At 52.4% G+C, this 16,931-nt stretch overlaps 1 protein-coding gene across 8 annotated transcripts in view; it reads right to left on the bottom strand.

Annotated features, from left to right (window-relative positions):
* Positions 1 to 8,157: 8,157 nt before the first annotated feature.
* The window catches only part of NCKAP5L (NCK associated protein 5 like), a 39,223-nt gene continuing 30,449 nt past the window's right edge, over positions 8,158 to 16,931 (bottom strand). For all 8 annotated transcript variants that reach the window (XM_053555387.1, XM_053555388.1, XM_053555394.1 and 5 more), the window contains 7 exons: positions 15,443 to 15,556; positions 11,802 to 14,422; positions 10,655 to 10,817; positions 10,262 to 10,343; positions 9,648 to 9,956; positions 9,417 to 9,559; positions 8,158 to 9,048 (listed from right to left, as the gene is read on the bottom strand). In XM_053555387.1, the coding sequence (XP_053411362.1) occupies positions 8,836 to 9,048; positions 9,417 to 9,559; positions 9,648 to 9,956; positions 10,262 to 10,343; positions 10,655 to 10,817; positions 11,802 to 14,422; positions 15,443 to 15,556 (3,645 nt within the window). In that variant the 3' untranslated portion in view covers positions 8,158 to 8,835. The remainder of the gene's footprint in view (positions 9,049 to 9,416; positions 9,560 to 9,647; positions 9,957 to 10,261; positions 10,344 to 10,654; positions 10,818 to 11,801; positions 14,423 to 15,442; positions 15,557 to 16,931) is intronic.

Below are 16,931 nucleotides of genomic sequence, written 5' to 3'. Positions count from 1 at the left end.
TGCCTCAGCCTCCTAAGTAGCTGGGACTACAGGTGCCCACTACAGTATGCAGCTAATTTTTTTTTTTTTTTTGAGCAGAGTCTCATTATGTTGCCCTCCGTAGAGTGCTGTGGTATCACAGCAACCTCAAACTCTTGGGCTTAAGTGATTCTCCTGCCTCAGCCTCCCAAGTAGCTGGGACTACAGGCGCCCGCCATAACGCCCGGCGATTTTTTTGTTGTAGTTATCATTGTCATTTAGCAGGCCCGGGTGGGTTCAAACCTGCCTGCCTGGGTATATGTGGATGGCACCATAACCTCTGAGCTACAGTCACCAAGAGCCTAATACACACACACACACACACACACACATATATATATATATATTTTTTTTTTGTAGAGACAGAGTCTCACTTTATCGCTCTCAGTAGAGTGTCATGGCGTCACAGCTCACAGCAACCTCCAACTCCTGGCTTAGGCAATTCTCTTTTAGTCTTGAGTAGGTGGGACTACAGGTGCCCGCCATAACGCCAGGCTATTTTTTTTGTTGTTGCAGTTTGGATGGGGCTGGGCTCGAACCCACCACTCTTGATATATGGGTCCGACTTCCTACTCACTGAGCCACAGGTGCCGCCTGAGCCTAATATTTTTATTTAGTATAAATGAGATCTTGCTCTAGCTCAGGCTGGTTTTGAACTCCTGAGCTCAAGCAATCTTCCCACTTCATCCTCCCAGAGTGCTGGGATTACAGGTGAGAACTACTGTGCCCAGTCTAGATAGTTTTAGAGCACTTCCCACAATGTTCTTATTGATTATAAAGGGAAAAAGAGAAATATTATATTATAATGGAGAAATCTAGCAGACACCAACTTAATCAAGTAATCAAAGTGAACATTCTTAGTAATGAGACAAACCAAAATCATGGTCTATAATCTTCAAAATGTCAAGTTCGTGCAAGTAAAGGAAAGACTGAGGAATTGTTCCAGACCTTTTTTTTTTGAGACAGAGTCTCACTTTGTCACTCTTGGTAGAGTGTGGTGGCATCATAGCTCACAGCAACCTCAAACTCTTGGGCTGAAATGATTTTCTTGCCTCAGCCTCTCAAGTAGCTAGGACTATAGGTGCTCGCCACAAGGCCTGACTATTTCTTTTGGAGATGGCATCTTGCTCTTGCTCAGGCTGGTCTTGAACCCCTGAGCTCAGGTGATCCACTCTCCTTGGCCTCCTGGAGTGCCAGGATTACGGGTGTGAGCCACCTTGCCCAGCCTTAGATTATTCCATACTGAAGAACAATCTGCAACGTGTGGTCTTCAACTGGTGATAAAGGATATCATTTGGACAATTGGTGAAAGGAGATTAGTTTTCTAATGATATTAATTCCTGATTTTTTTTTTTAGGACACATTAAAATTTGCTTTAATACTTCTTTGGGGGGAAAAAAATCACCCTTGTAGTGAATGAACAAGAAACATTTTTACGCTGTTATTTGTATCTACCATGCCATGAATTCATAGGGAAGAGGTTCCAGCAGCTCAGGGAGGCACCTTGCCATTGAATGTGACAAAGTGTTGATTGACTTTTGAATTCATGGGAAATAGGTTCCAGCACCTTGCATCACTGTTACATGGGGGCTATTGGTTATCCTGTGTGTTATGCTGTACACCTATTATGCCATGAGCTCATGGGGAATAAATAGGTTCTTGCACCTAAAAACATGGGTCCACTGGTATTCCTGTGTGCTATGTTATATGCTTATTATGCCATGAATTCATAGGGAATGGGTTCCAGGAGCTCAGCTCCTTTCTGTTACTTCTCACAAAGTGGGCTTCTCTGGGTGGCGCAGGCTGGCGCTTCAGTTGAACCCAGGTACCTTTCTCTTTGGCTTCCTTCTTTTTCTGATCATTTTCCTTCACACATTTCAGGAAACTATCTCAGCTCTTAGAGTGCTTAATATGCTCAATACGAACATTAATCCTCTTGGCAAGAATCTTGCCCTTAACTTGTTTGTTTACAACAATGCCAACAGTATGCTGGGTAACATTGTGGACTCTTCCAGTTTTGCCATGGTAACATTTGTGTGGCATGCCTTTTTGAACAGTACCCATTCCCTCAATGTCTACAATATCACCTTTCTTGTAGATTCGCATATATGTGGCCAAAGGAACAACTGCATGTTTTCTAAAAGGCCTAGAGAATATGTATCAGGTGCCTCTCCCCTTTCCCTTTGTGTTTGTCATTTTGGTGAATTACTGGAAGATGGCATCTCTGGCCGAAAGGCTAATTCCTGATTTTGATGGTGGTATTAGAGATAGATAGGAAAATGCTCTTGTTTGTAGGAAATAACGCCCAATGTATTTGTGGTGCTGGATCATCAAGTTGGCAACTTACTCTCAAATAGTTTAGGGAAAACCAAGTTCTCTATACTGAACTTGAACTTGAAATATTTGTTTATGAGATAGTTTCAAAAATAAAACTTAAAAATTTCCTGGCTCAGCGCCCATAGCACAGTGGTTACCAAGCCAGCCACATACACCAAGGGAGCTGCGTTCGAACCTGGACTAGGCCAGCTAAACAACAATGACAACTGCAACAAAAAATAGCTGGGTGTTGTGGTGGGCCCCTGTAGTTCCAGCTACCTGGAAGGCTGAGGCAAGAGAATCGCTTAAGCCCAAGAGTTTGAGGTTGCTGTGAGCTGTGATGTCATAGCGCTCTACCAAGGGCAACAGAATGAGACTTTGTTTCAAAAAAAAAAAAAAAAGTCCTGATGGGTACAGTGGCTCAGACCTGTAATCCTAGCACTCTGGGAGGCTGAGGTTTGCTTGAGCCTGGGAGTTTGAAGCTGCTGTGAACTATGATAACACCACTGCACTCTACCTGGGGCAACAGAGCGAGACCCTGTTTCAAAAAATAAAGTGCAGACCTCATTTCCTGACCCATCTCCCTCTCCTTCCTTCTCCCCTACTTCTTGAGAGTTGTCCATACTCCAACACTTCCTTTCCCATTTGCTCTTTTGCTCACTCCAAACAGCTTCCACTCCATCGCCGTCCTGTCACTGATGACCTCCATACTGCTAAATCCAAAAGGCAATTTTCCATTCTCATTTTGCCACACACATCAGCAGGATTGACAGTTGATTATTTAATCTTTCTTAAAACATTTTCTTCATTTACTTGCCAAGACCACACATTCTTCCAGGACCACCTTTTCGGTCTCTTGCTGTTTCCTCCTCATTTCCTCTGACCTCTAAAGAATAGAGTATCTCCAGGGTCAGGGCTCAGACCTTTCCTCCTCTAACTCCTTTGGTGATCTCATCCAGTCCTCTGACTTTAAATAACATCCACATGCTGATCACTTACTAATTTATATCTCCAGCCCAGGCCTCTTTTCTGAACCTTATGTACTTCTATAGCCGACTACTCACTGCATGCCCATTTTCCCTTGGATGTTGTCCAACAGGCATCTCAAATTTAACACAGCCAATGTGTAGCTCCTCACCTTCTGCCCTCCTCTACATCTGCTCTACCCAGCCTTTCCCATACCAGTAAAGGGCACTTCACCTTTCCACTTGCTCCAGAACCCTCACAGCTATTCTTTTTTTTTTAATTTTTTTATTTTATTTTTAAAAAAAATTTTTGTTTTTTAGAGACAGCATTTCACTTTACCGCCTTCAGTAGAGTGCCATGACGTCACAGGACTCACAGCAACCTCCAGCTCTTGGACTTCAGCGATTCTCCTGCCTCAGCCTCCCCAAGCAGCTGGGACTACAGGCGCCCACCACAACGCCCGGCTAGTTTTTGGTTGCAGTTCAGCCGGGGCTGGGTTTGAACCTGCCACCCTCAGTATATGGGGCCTGCGCCCTACTCACTGAGCCACAGGCGCCGCCCATCTCACAGCTATTCTTGATGCTCCTCCCTTCACATCAATTACTTAGCAAATCCTGTTGTCCATACTGATCCCACCTATTTCACCACCATCTCTTGCCGGGGATCCCGCAGAGGCTTCCTGATTCTGTACTTGCTCTCTACAGTCTATTCTCATCACTGTCCAACAGTTTCCCATTTCTACCTGAGTCCTTGTACGGGGCTGTAAGACCCTACATGATTTCTACTAAATTGGCTAAAAGGAAGAAGTTTGATAATACTCAATGATTTGGAAGATGTAGGAGACAGTTCCACTCATATATTGTTGGTGGGAATGTAATTGATTAATGTCTACAAAAAATTATGTATATAAAAGGTATGTTAAAAATTCTTGGGCTCGGCTCGGCGCCTGTGGCTCAAGTGGCTAAGGTGCCAGCTGCATACACCTGAGCTGGCGGGTTCGAATCCAGACCCGGCCTGCCAAACAACAACGGCTGCAACCAAAAAATAGCTAGGCGTTGTGGCGGGCACCTGTAGTCCCAGCTACTTAGGAGGTGGAGGCAAGAGAATCACTTGAGCCCAGGAGTTGGAGGTTGCTGTGAGCTGTGATGCCACAGCACTCTACCCAGGGCGACAGCTTGAGGCTCTGTCTCAAAAAACAAAAAACAAAACAAAACTCTTGGGCTCAAGCAATCCCCCTGTCTCAGCCTCCCAATAGCTGGGACTACAGGCATGCATCACCATGCCTGGCTAATTTTTCTGTTTTTAGTAGAGATGCGGGTCTCGGTCTGGGCTCATGCTGATTTCAAACTCCCAACTTCAGGTGATCCTTTGCCCTCGGCCTCTCAGAGTACTAGGATTACAGGCGTGAACCATTGAGCCCAACTGATAATATTTAAAAGGTTTTAAAAAAGTTCTTCCCTACCCTAAGATCATAGAAATGCTTCCCACATTTACTTAAATTCAGGTAGCTTTAAAAAAATATTTGTATGTTTTAATTAACTCACACAAGATTACAGAATGAGGGTACATATCTAGAGTTTAGTACAAAGCATAATTGTTTCTTTTTTTAAGAGCCTTGCTTTGTCGCCCAGGCTGGAGTGCAGTGGCATAATCAAAACTGACTGTAGCCTCCAACTCCTGGGCTCAAGTGATCCTCCAGTCCACCCTCCTGAGTGGCTGGGATTATAAGTGCACACCACCATTAAAGAAAAATTTTTTAGAGATAGGATCTTAGGTGGCGCCCATAGCTCAAGCAGCTAAGGCACCAGCCACATACATCAGAGCTGGCAGGTTCAAATCCGGCCCCGGCCTGCCAAACAATGATGACTACAACCAAAAAATAGCTGGGACTACAGGTGCCTGCCCACAACTCCTGGGACACCCAGGAGTTGGAGGTTGCTGTGAGCTGTGACGCCACGGCACCTACCTAGGCAATAGCTTGAGGCTCTGTTTCAAGAGGCTCTGTCTCAAAAAAAAAAAAAAAATCTCACTATGTTGCCCAGGCTGGTCTCAAACGCCTGGCCTCAAGAAATTGTCCTGCCTTGGCCTCTCAAAGTGCTGAGATTATAGGCATGAGCCACCATGTCCAGCCCAAACTTTGTAATAAGGAAAACAAAACATATTACTTGTAAAAAATCTAGAAAAAGATGAAGAAGGAAATAAAAACTACTGGCAACCCAGACAAAAACTCAGTTAACATTTTGAGGACATTTTCTAGAAAAAGGCAGAAGGCCTCCCAGAATGTTAGGATTATAGGAGCTAGCCATGGTGCCCCACTGAGATCCTGATTTTTAAACAAAACCAAGACATCTGACTTGACCCTCTCTAAGTCTTCAACGATGACATTAGCCAAGGGAAACAGGAGGGAGAGAGGCAGAGGTTGCATGGGGAGGTAGGAAGAACAGAATGCCAAGGTGAAAGTCTGACCAATGTGGCCAGCTGGTCTGGCCTCATTTTCGAATTTTTTTTTTTTTTTTTGAGACAGGTCTCGCTCTGTCACCTGCGCTGGAGTGCACAGAATGCAGTGTCATCATTATAGCTTACCATAACCCCACATTCCTGGGCTCAAGCGATCCTCCTGCCTCACCTTCCTGAAGTAGCTGGGACTACAGGTGTCTACCACCATGTCCAGCTAATTTATCTTTTCTTTTCGTTTTTTTTTTAATTTTATTTGTTTGTTTCTATTTTTTGTAGAGACAGGGTCTCGGTCTTGCTTGGGATGGTCTTGAACTCCTAAGCTCAAGTGACCTCCCACCTGTGCCTCCCGGAGTGCTAGGATTACAGGCGTGAGCCACCATGCCCAGCCCTAGCCTCTTAATCTTTATAGAAGAAAGCCAAATGCAAAGAAGGAATGAAACTTCCCCGACAAAACTAGATAAAAACTGGCCCTGGTGGTGCGCACCTGTAGTCCCAGCTACTTGAGAGGCTGAGTCAGGAGAATCACTTGAACCTAGAAGTTTGAGTTTAGCCTGAACAACAAAGTGTAATTAATCTCTGTCTCAAAATGAAACAAAATCCAGACCCCATGGCTAAGACTTTTTCAGTCAGTGCTTGCAAGCCCCGCCCAATAGGTATGATCCACAGGCCAAAAAGAAGAGGAGATTAAAGTCAAAGAAGAAGAAAACAAAGCTACCCCCAAAGGAACCCATCACTTCTCAGCCTTGAGCAATCATCAGTGTTTCTGAGTCGCAGTGTTTTCATCTGGAGACAATGATGCTACTTTCTCTGCAGGGCTGTGGTGAGAGTTAGGAGTCTTGAGGCTGGTCAATATGGTTATTTTTTATTATTTTATTTTATTTTATTTTTAGACATAGTTTCACTCTGTTGCCCTGGGTAGAGTACCAAGGTGTCATAGGTCACAGCAACCCTCAAACTCCTGGGCTCAAGTAATGCTCCTGCCTCAGTTTTTCTATTTTTGGTAGAGACAGAGTCTCGATCTTGCTCAGGCTGGTCTTGAACTCTTGAACTCAAGCAATCCACCTGCCTCGGCCTCCCAGAGTGCTAGGATTACAGCCATGAGCTACTGTGCCTGGCCTGTATTTATTTTCTGAGATAGGGTCTTACTCTGTTGCTCAGGCTGGAGTGCAGTGGTGTCACCATAGTTCACTTCAGCCTACATCTTCTGGCCTCAAGCCATCCTTCCTGCCCCATCCTCCCAAAGTACTAGGATTACAGGCATGTAACACCTTGCCTGGCTGGTAGGTGTTTATTTTAATGAGGGTGTTATTTCACTGCTCCCAGGGTGCACCCGGGGCCTAGAGAAACACAGCCAAGAAGAGCTGACAACCCCCCCACCTCCAACTCTCTTTGGTCTGGTCAGAGTCCAGGACTGGTGTCCAGTGGAATAAGTGAGTTCTGCAGGGGCTTGGTGGTAATTCCTGTCCAGGCATCCCTGACTGTGGCTCAGCTAGTCTGTGGTGCCAACACAGAGGGGACATGTTGACTATGTGTCTACTATAGGGTCTCCACTTCCCACACAAGAATTTTCTAGAGTCCCAGCCACAGGACCAGGGGTTCCAAGCATCCATGATGCTTAGGTGGCCTTCAGAGCTGTATATTATGGGGAGGTGGCAAGTGTAGGCTGTGTCAGATGGGTGCACTGGACAAGTTATGCCATACTTTGCAGCCTGGGCAGGAAGGCAGCCTTCCTAGGCCCCACCTGGCTGCCCAGTATGAGATGGGCTGAGGGCCATGACCACCCATGGCTTCTTCAAGCCATGCAGAGAATCCAAAATAAGCTCTAGAAGCCCGGACCTCTCCTCACAGCCTCATTTCTGCCTTGTCTTTCCTAAACTAAGACCTTCAGAGCCAAAGGAACTGCTAGTTGAAATGGGAGGTAAAAATAGAGACCAGAAGATTTGGGGAAAGCCCAGTGTTTGAAGAGAGATTAGAAGGTGGCAATAGGAGGCTACAGAGAGTTAACTGTATCTGCCCCCAGCCCCTGGAGTTGCCTGTCCCATCTCACAGCCCCTGAAGCTGAGTTGCCTGTCCCATCTCACAGCCCCTGAAGCTGAGTTGCCTGTCCCATCTCACAGCCCCTGAAGCTGAGTTGCCTGTCCCATTTCACGGGGTCTGTGCGAGGCTTGAGTGCGTTATAGTCGTCTCTTCCACCTCGCTCTCCAGGGGGTTGCCTTTCTGCCTGCCCAAGCCCAAGTACCACTCCAGGCTGATGCAGGCCCTGTCCCCCACCCCTTGTGACCTTTTAGGGTGACTCCAGGCAGCTCACCTGACAAGGGAAATAGGGGCCCTTCAATCTGGTGCCCATGTGGTCTCCACCCACCCATCCATCCCCGAGTTCTTCCACACAACAAGCCGAGTCAGGGCAGAGCAGGGCCCCCACATTTTATTAGGGATATAGCAGAAGCAGAGGCAGCAGCAGAGCAGCTGCGTTAAGAACAGATAAATTAACCGCAGTGCAGGGATGGGGCAGGGACCTGGCCAGGCGCTTTAATACAAAAAAAAAAAAAAAAAAAACAATGAAAAAGACTGACAGACAGACCCCAAAGACCCGGGGTAGGGGAGGGCAGCACCATCCAGACAGCAGGGAGGACCAGGGCAGAGAGAGAAGGCAACTTGTCCCCCGCCCCCCAAACTCCACTAGCACAGGGCCTCCAGAGTGGCCCTGTGGGGCTTCGGGGCAGAGATGGCACAGTTGGCGGGCAGTAAGCCCAGCACCACAGGATGGCTCAGCCTGAAGTAGGAGCTGGCAGGCTGGGACACAGTAGCTTCAAGCCTCCAGCCCCTCAAAGGAGAAGCCTTAGTCTGGGTGAGAGAAGGGACCAAGGGTTGGGTCTCTCCCTGAGCTGAGCACGGCCATCTCATCCACAGCAGTGGTGAGCAGTGGGGTGTGCCAGGGGCCCCCTCGCCTTCTTGTCCATCTTCCTCCTTGGTCCCTTCAGGGAGGGGCCCCACTGGCTCTGAGGTGGTGGGGCATGAAGAGAGCTGGTCCAGTTGTGGTCCCCAACTCCAGAGGGGACCATGGTGTGGTGCAGCCCCTCAGCCCTGACTCCCGCAGGAGGACAGTGAATCATATAGCGAGTCGCTGAGCGACTCTGAGGTCTCTAGCCCTGGAGGGCCCCCGCTGGCCACTCTGCCTTCTTCGCCCATGTCCGATGTGCTAGGGGTGCGGCTACCTCCAAACGCTGGGCCCTGGGGTATAGGGGATGGGCGGTTGGGCTCCTGGCTCCGCTTCTGGTCCATGGGCAGGGCCTGGGGAAGAGCAGGCAGCTTAGGAGGTGGCTCCTCTCCACCTCCTGGCCCAGCTGAGAGGCCCTGGGCCTGAGGGGCATTCTGCCTACTGATGGGAGAGAACAGGGGTTCCCCCAAGGGGCACACCTCAGAAGAAGCAGGTTGGAACAACTTGGTCCTACCAAGGTCCTGGGGAGGGACAGAAACCCTTCCCCCAAGAGAGGTGTGTGAGCAGGGCCAGTAGGTGGGCTGCAGCAGGGAGATCCCTCAGTGGGCAGTACTGGACTGAGACTGCAAGACACAGGCACGCCTCCCTGCGGAAGCCGCTTCCTCACATCACTCTCTCCTGTCCCCAAGTCCTATTCTCTTTCCACGTCTGCAGTTCTCACCAAGGGGGTTTTGGGCAGCCCCTCCAATTGTCGGGGTGGGCATAGGAAAGGGTCTGCGGAACTGCCAGCCGCCCTTGTGTTGGGGAAGGTCCAGTTCTTGGCCAGCTGGACAGGATGGGTAGGGCCTGGATCCTCACAGGAATCTGTCCAGAAACAAGGGGAAGGTAGATGAAGCTGTCCAGGTCTCAGGGATGTCCCACCCCCACCCCACCCCCCCGCCTGGACACTCACCATCAGTACAGGTTTGATGGCCCCGGTGGCCTGGAGTGGCGGTGAGCAGTGCAGGGAAGGCCGGCATGCTGGGGTGCCTCCCGCTCACCAGCAGCTCCTCTATGCCGGGCACCTCCCGCTCCAGCGTGTGCGCGCGGCGGGGGACTTTGGTAAGGGGTGGGGGCTGAGCTGGGGGCACCCCAGGCGGGGGCTCTAGCCGTGGTGGCTTGGTTTTGGGAGGATTCTTGCTGGGGGTCCCACTGCTGCCGTGGTCTGGGGGTGGGAAGGTCCCAATGCCACTGTCCAAGGTTCGAGTCAAGGAACCACAGGCTGGGGAGGGGAAGGGCATGTCAAGGGGGAGGCTGGTCAGCCCCTCTGCCCTCCTCCTGCAGCTTTCTGCCTGCAAGACTGTACCCTACTTGGGGCGCTGCTGGCTCCACAGGCCCATTCCACTAACCACCTGGGCTTGGGTGGGGAGGGTGGAACGTGTACCCTTGAGAGTAGGGAGGAGACTGGCTCCTATGCAGCTGCAGTGCCCGTGGCTCAGAGCCTGGCACCTGCTCTAGTGACAGGAAGAGTGGAGTTGGCAGGGGGTGAGGTGCAGGCCCAATCCTCAGCCCCTGGGCCCTGCTGACCTGTGAAGTGGGAGGCAGGCACTGGCTCGGCCAGGCTGTCCTCTGAGGGCATCTCTTCCCGCCTCCCTGGCTCGATGCTGGGCTGTATGGGGTACAGGAGACCTCAGAGTCCATTTCCATCTTACCCCCAGACCTTCCCATGCCTCTGGGGAGTAGGAATATGGGTACGGGAGTGTGGGGTAGCAGCATTAGGGCTCCTGGAGCATGGGTCTGAGTCTGTAGACTACTGGCCCTAAGGAAGCCTCTCTCCCCTCCCTAGTCCCCCCCTGTGGAGACCAGGAGTGCATCCAGCAGCTTCCAGGCCCCAGGGAAGGGGAGCCCTCTAGAGGGTAAGAAAACTGACAGGGCCAGAGAGCCAGGCACCTCCACCCAGAACTTGCCCTCAAAACTTACCTTTCCAGGAGGTTTTCCACAGCCCTGAAGAGGGCCCACCAGGCCATTTCTGGGCCCACAGGCTGGCCAGGAACTCTTGGGGTCAGTGGATACTGGCTGGAAATCCCCATACTCGGGTTTGGGCTCCCGCCAGCTCTTGGATGGCAGCTCCTTGCCATCCACCCTAGAGGCAATGGTGCAGACAGAGGTGAGGGAGGCCTAGGCTCCCCACCTTGCCACATTCCAGCCCTGCACCCTCCAATGGTGCTGGGCCTAGGGATACACTCATTGCCACCCTGGGGAAGGGGACAAATTGCTGGTGGTTGTTCCCATCAACCCCTCCTGACACTGGCAATAGGCAGGAACCTGGGGAAAACTCCAAAGGAACAGCAGGGGTAGGGAGAAGGTGGGAGAATGCCCCTAAAATACCCAGTATCAAGCCTGGGGACTGCTCAATGGTGTTTACAAGTAGACATTCAGGCCTGGTCAGAGCCAGGTTCAGGGGCAATTCACCCTCCTCCAGCTGAACTTCTGAGCATCCTTACTGTCCAGACCACACACCCTACCTGAGGCCCAGTTCCTGTGCACCTTCTGTCTTATCTGGCCGAGACAGAGCAACCCCAAGATGGGGGAGTTCCTTCGCTAAAACCACAGCTCCTGTTCAGGTGCCACAGGGCAAGATGGGAAAGAGGACCCTCCTTGTCCCTTTCCTCAGGAAGATGACCTTCATCAAACCATAGGTAGGATCTAGCACTTACTTAAGGTACCATACACAGGTACCTTCAACAAGCTACCTCATTTGATATGGAGATGATCCAGGAAGTTACGGACAATTGACTCTTCTCAAATGGCACTGGGTCTTGGCAAGCCTGATGTCTAACATCTGACATCAGAGGCAAGCAAGGAGGGGAGCTGGAATGTAGACTCAGACTTTTGACTTGGACTCCGAGTCAAGTCAAGTCCCTAGGCTCGGACTTTTGATTCAAGCCCTGGATTTTCCCTTCAGGCCCTAAGATGATAAGATGCTTTGGTGGCATCCTACTCCTTTTGACCTGTGAAGATCCCAAACTCCCAGGAAAGGCAGGCCCAGCTCCAGACTTAGGTGTGCCAGAGAGGGAAAAGTGCCCCCAGCCCAGTAAGCACCTGCCGGCTAGTCTCAGACCCTCACCTGTTGAGCAGCTGTTGCATGAAGGTGTCTGCACCCTGGTACACACTGCCTAGCTGGCCCTGCACCTGCCCCAGCCCCATGCTGGGTCCTGCGGCAGGGGCCCCGGGCCGGGGCCGGGCCCTGTTGCTCAGGTAGGCCTTCTCCTCCTCCAGTGCCCGGCGCAGGTCTTCTGCCTTGGCCATCAGCTTGGAGATGTTGAGGCTCTCGGCCTCCAGCTTCCGGGCTTCCATCTTTACCTCTCTCCGGAGTGGGGAGCCCCCACCAGCCCCTTCCTTGTTCTTGGTGGCCTCTGTGCGACGGTTCAGTGCTGGCAGCTTGCTCTTCTTAAGGCCAAACCAGCTGGCGATGCTGCTGGCGTTGCGGTGCTTGGCCTCGGTGCCTGGGGCCCGTTCTTGGCCTTGAAGCCGCAGCACATTCTCCTCAATGCCCTTCATCACCTTCTCCTCAATTGCTGAGTGTGGGGCCAGCCCCTCAGGGCCCTGGCTTGGGTCAGCGGGGCCAGGCAGTGGGGGTGTGGGCTGGGCAGTAGTGCCACCACAGTCTGCCCACAGCGGGCCCTTCCCCTTGTCAGGTTTGGAGTGCTCCTTGGTGACTGGGGGGGCCCCAGGTCGGGACACCACCTTGGTGGGAGACTTGGAAGGTAGCTTTGTAGGGCTGCTGTGAGGGCTCTTATTGTGCTTGCCCAGGCTGGGGGCTGAGGTTGGCACTTTGGCAGGGGTACGAGGTACCTGGGGGCACAGGGCCCCTGCCAGCCGGCTCTTGGCCAGCTCTACTTTGGTGAGGCAGCTTCTTGGTGAGATGGGCTCCAGGTCCACCCGCGCCCCCATGGAGTGGGAAGAGTAGACCCGGGCTCCAGGATCCCCGCTGAGTCCAGGTTCCTGCTGCTTCAGGCTGTTTGTGCCTAAGGCCACCACCCCCCGCAGGGCCCCTTTAGTTTCTGGCTGCTCAGGGGGTCTGGGGGACACCGTGTCTCCGGCATTCTCCCCTGACCGCCCTGGTGCCCGGGCCTTCTCAGTGCCAGGCTTGGCTGGCACTCCGTTCTTCTCTGAGCCCAGGGGCCCCTCAGGGCCTGTCTTCAGTTTTCCTAGGGCTGCCAGTCTGTCCCGCAGAGGTGTGTTGCCAGGATCACCAGGTCGCCGCCCTGACCCCTGGCCAGGCTTCTTGGATGAGTTGCCTGGGGTCCTGCGACCAGGATGGGGAGACTCCAGGCCTGTCTTGTCCAAACTCTTCTCTTGGAGGCTCCCATAAGGGTAGGATTCTGGGAGGCAAGGGCTGGGGGGGACTCCAGGACTTCTGAGGACCTCAGGGGCCTGTGGTACCTCCAGAGTCAGCTGTGAGTAGGTGGGCACCTGCAGTGGGGATGGAGGTGGCTCTGGGGAAGGGCTCGTAAACGTGCTCCGGGAGAGGTCCAGGATATTCTCATAGCAGGGAGATACCACTGGTCCTGAGGACAGCGTGGTGGACAAGGCTGGTAGGGGTGGTTTGAGCTGTGCAGACTCTGGGATCGTAGAGCAGGGCGAAGGGCTAGTGGGTAGGCCCTGCGCCCCATCTGGGGACAGTTCTCCTCCACCCAGACCCCTGCGGCCCAGCAGTGGGGAGGGGCTGCCATCTGAGCCACTGTTCCGACAGGGGATTCGAGAGTTCCGTGGTAGCTGGGGACTTAGCTGAGGGCCTCCTGGGCTGGGGACCTTCTCTGAGGTGGGAGGCAGCTTTAGAAACTTGAGACCTCTGGCTGGAGAGGGCAGAAGAGGTCCCTGGGCTTCCCCAGGAGAAGGGGGGCCAATTTGGAGCTTGTTTTTCACCTGAGATGAGTGGGGGTGGCCAGGCTGGGAGCCCAGTGGGGCATCCCCTGTACCCATAAACATGCTGAGGAAAGGGAGGGGCCCCTGGTCCTCTGAGGTAGCACCAAAGCCCAGCCTTTGGGACTCTGGGGTACCTCTACCCCAAGCTGACTTGGGGAGGCCTTTGGACTTGGTCAACTGTGGGGGCCCCTGGTCTGGGGAAGATGACTGCCTGGGACCTGGGTGGTCCCCATTAAGTGGGCCTGCAGCCCCGGCCAGGAAGGCCTGTAGGTAAGACTCTGTGTCCTCAAGGAGCTGGCCCAGGTTCAACTGTTTGTGGGCCAGGGCCCCAAGCAGGGTGTCGGGGCTGGGTGCCTCATTGGGGTCACCGGCCTCATCAGAAGAGGAGGAGGAGCTGCTGCCCGGGGCACAGGGTGGGCCAGAGCTGGTGCCCTGGGCCTGGGGGGGTACTCTGCTAGGGACCCAGGACTGCCCAGTACCCTCTTCACCTCCCAGACCCCCCAGGAGCCGCTCCCAGTGCAGCAAGCCTCCCAGGCCACCAGGGCCCAGCAGCAGATAGGGGGCCCAGGGTGAACGTTCAGGCTGGGGTGGGCCACACAGCTCGCCGTTGATGGGCTCTGGAGAGCCAGGACCTTGGCCTGGAGGCTGCCAGGGGGTGACAGGGGAGCACAGAAGCAAGGGGTCAGTCTCTTCCAGGGCTCTCAGCACTTCCAGGATCTGGGCTTTCTTCCGCAGGAACGGGGACAGGGCGTCCAGCGCTGGGGGTAGTGCGGCCGGGGGCCCTGGGCCTCCTGGCCTCAGCTGCTGCTCCCAACACACCTTGGGGAAGAGACAGCATGAGGAGGAGACCATATGCAAGTGGGGTCCTGTTTCAAGCCTAGCCCCTAGGCTGGGCATAACTGCACATGCCAGGATCAGAGCTGGCCTGCTTGTACCTATGTCTCCAAAAGGAATTCATAGCCAACTGGGGTATGACGGCTCAGCTTCCTCAAGGGTTGCTGAGCCCTGTTACCGCAACTCTTCTTCCTGGGCACGCCTTTGGTAGGGTGGGCACCCCATACCTCTTTCTTGGCTATCCCAACCCCCTACCGGCCCAGCTGTTTGAATCAGCAGGGCTGACCGCCTACAACTCTTAACCTCTGTGCTTGTCCCAGGGGAGAAAGGCCTGTCTATTTCAGGCTCCAGAAAGAGCACTCAAGGAGAGGGTGTGATGTGGCCAAGCCCGAAGTCAGAGACTGCAGGCAAGCCCAGGACTTCTCAGGTCAGAGAGCTGGCCCTGCTGAGCTGATCCCTAGCAGAAGGGGACTGGGGGTGACTCTACACAAACCCTTCCCTGTTGCGGCCCAGCCCTTTCTTATGTGTATTTCAGTCTGTTATAGTAGTTAACTACACAGGCTTTTGAGTCAGACTGTACAAGTTCAAGTTCTGGTTCAAGTCCTAGCTACATGACCTTCTGCAAGTTATCTGACCTCTGAGCTACTTCATTATGTCATTTGTAAAATGGGATGGTAATTATGTTTAACTTCATAAAGTAAGACAAATGAGATCCTGGGTGTTCCACATGGCGCCTGGCATGGAACGCAAGTTCAGTAAGTGTTAACCATGACTCTTACAGAATTACTAATGCATTGCTCAGAGGGGCAGTGGGTGAGGGTTGGGGGATCTGTTTTTCTTGGCATGAGGCTGACAGCTGAGGGCTCAGACTTCCAGCTTAGACAAGTCTATGCACTGGGAAACAGCCCTTCCCCTGAGACCTAGCAGGAAACAGCAATGCCTTCATTGCTGACTGACCAGCCTCTAGCCAGCAAGGCCACAGACCACTGTGCCCAACTCTCATACCTCTCTTTGCCCAAAACAGTGCCCCAGAGGCAGCGAGGTGGCTGGTCCCTCAGCGGAGCTCATGGAAGAGGAGGTTGGTGGTTCTGATGGTGGCTGGAGTGGGGTGAGTGGGATCTGTAGAGAGAGAGTGAAGCAGAGTTCGCAAAGTAGCTGTCTGGCCCCGGGTCCCTGCTCCCTCACAAAGCCAGGCCCTCCCATCCAAGAGCATTTCCTCAGGATCTCTCCTAGCCCACCTACCAGGAAGATGAGCCTCGGAAACACAACACAGCAAGATATAAAGATGGTCTAAACCAGGGTACCAGGGAAGGGACTGATCAGAGGGCTTTGCAGAAACAGGAATGCCCGCGGCTCAGTGGGCAGTGGCAGGTCTACCCTTGGGTATCCCTGCCAGCTCCAGCTGCTTTTCTGTGGTTTTCCTCCCTATTACACAGAGGGATACTGCAAAGGTTCCTTCCAGCTCAGACACCAGTCATGCAAGGACCACAGGGAGGCTGCAACTATTGGTCTTAGATGTTCTTAGAAAGGTATTTCTAGTTTCTCCTACCTGGTCCCATGTGAAACATCGACTCTGAGGATTGCATAACTAGGATCTAATCATGGGCACTTCTTTCTCAGTCCTTGAAAATGTAATTTCCTTCTCCCAGGCATCCTGACTAGGTATGAATCAGGTTTAACTTTTTCCTCTCCCTCTCTTTGCAGGCTTGAAATCCTGCCTTTGCAGCATCTCTCAGCCTCCTCTCTGTCCAGCTGCAGCCAGTTGCTTCAACCCACCACATCTCCCACGTCTGGCCTGAATGTCCTCAGCAATCTAATCAGTCTCCTTAACCTGGTTTGGTGGCCTTCCATGTTCAAGGCAGCCTAAAGCAACTTTTTCTCCTTGGCCATGAAAATAAATGTGAATGTGATAGGCATCCCGGGCCTGTCTGCCAGTTCCTCTCCCGACACTGCTTCTTCCCTCATGCCATCTCCAGCTTGCTCTCACTCACTGTCCCTTCACAGATCCTTTGCTCCTGCCAAGAAGAAAGGCTTTCTGCTCTCTAGGCTTCCCTGCCCACGGATCTCTGCTTCTGCTGCTCTTCTCCCCAACCCCCACACCACTCTTTTTAAATCTCCCCTTTGTCAAGGCCCAGGTCTGATGTCATCTCCTTAGAGGAACCTTTCTTAGCCCTATTCTGAAGACTTCTCCCCGCTGCCCCCTGGATTCTTGGATGCTTTGTAGCTGCCTCAGCTCCCAGCAGTCCCAGCCTTCCAGGGTCATGTTTTCCATAGGTCACAGCCCTTAGGTAGATCCCTGTGATTCAGTCCAATTCCACATGTGTTGGAAAAGGCGCTGCTTACAATATGAGCTTAATGTGCACTCGTGCAAAGAAGCTTTCATCCTAGCAAAGCACAACATTGGAACCACATTAAGGACAAATAGCTGGCACTCACTGACTAGCCCCTAGTAATGTGCATGTGGCCAGGCACTACACAGTATCTCATTTAATCT

This window comes from Nycticebus coucang, chromosome 12 (genome assembly GCF_027406575.1).
Source record: "Nycticebus coucang isolate mNycCou1 chromosome 12, mNycCou1.pri, whole genome shotgun sequence".
In the NCBI taxonomy this organism is placed as follows: domain Eukaryota; kingdom Metazoa; phylum Chordata; class Mammalia; order Primates; family Lorisidae; genus Nycticebus; species Nycticebus coucang.
Note: the sequence above shows the minus strand (reverse complement) of the source record. Positions and strands in the feature narration are given on the sequence as shown.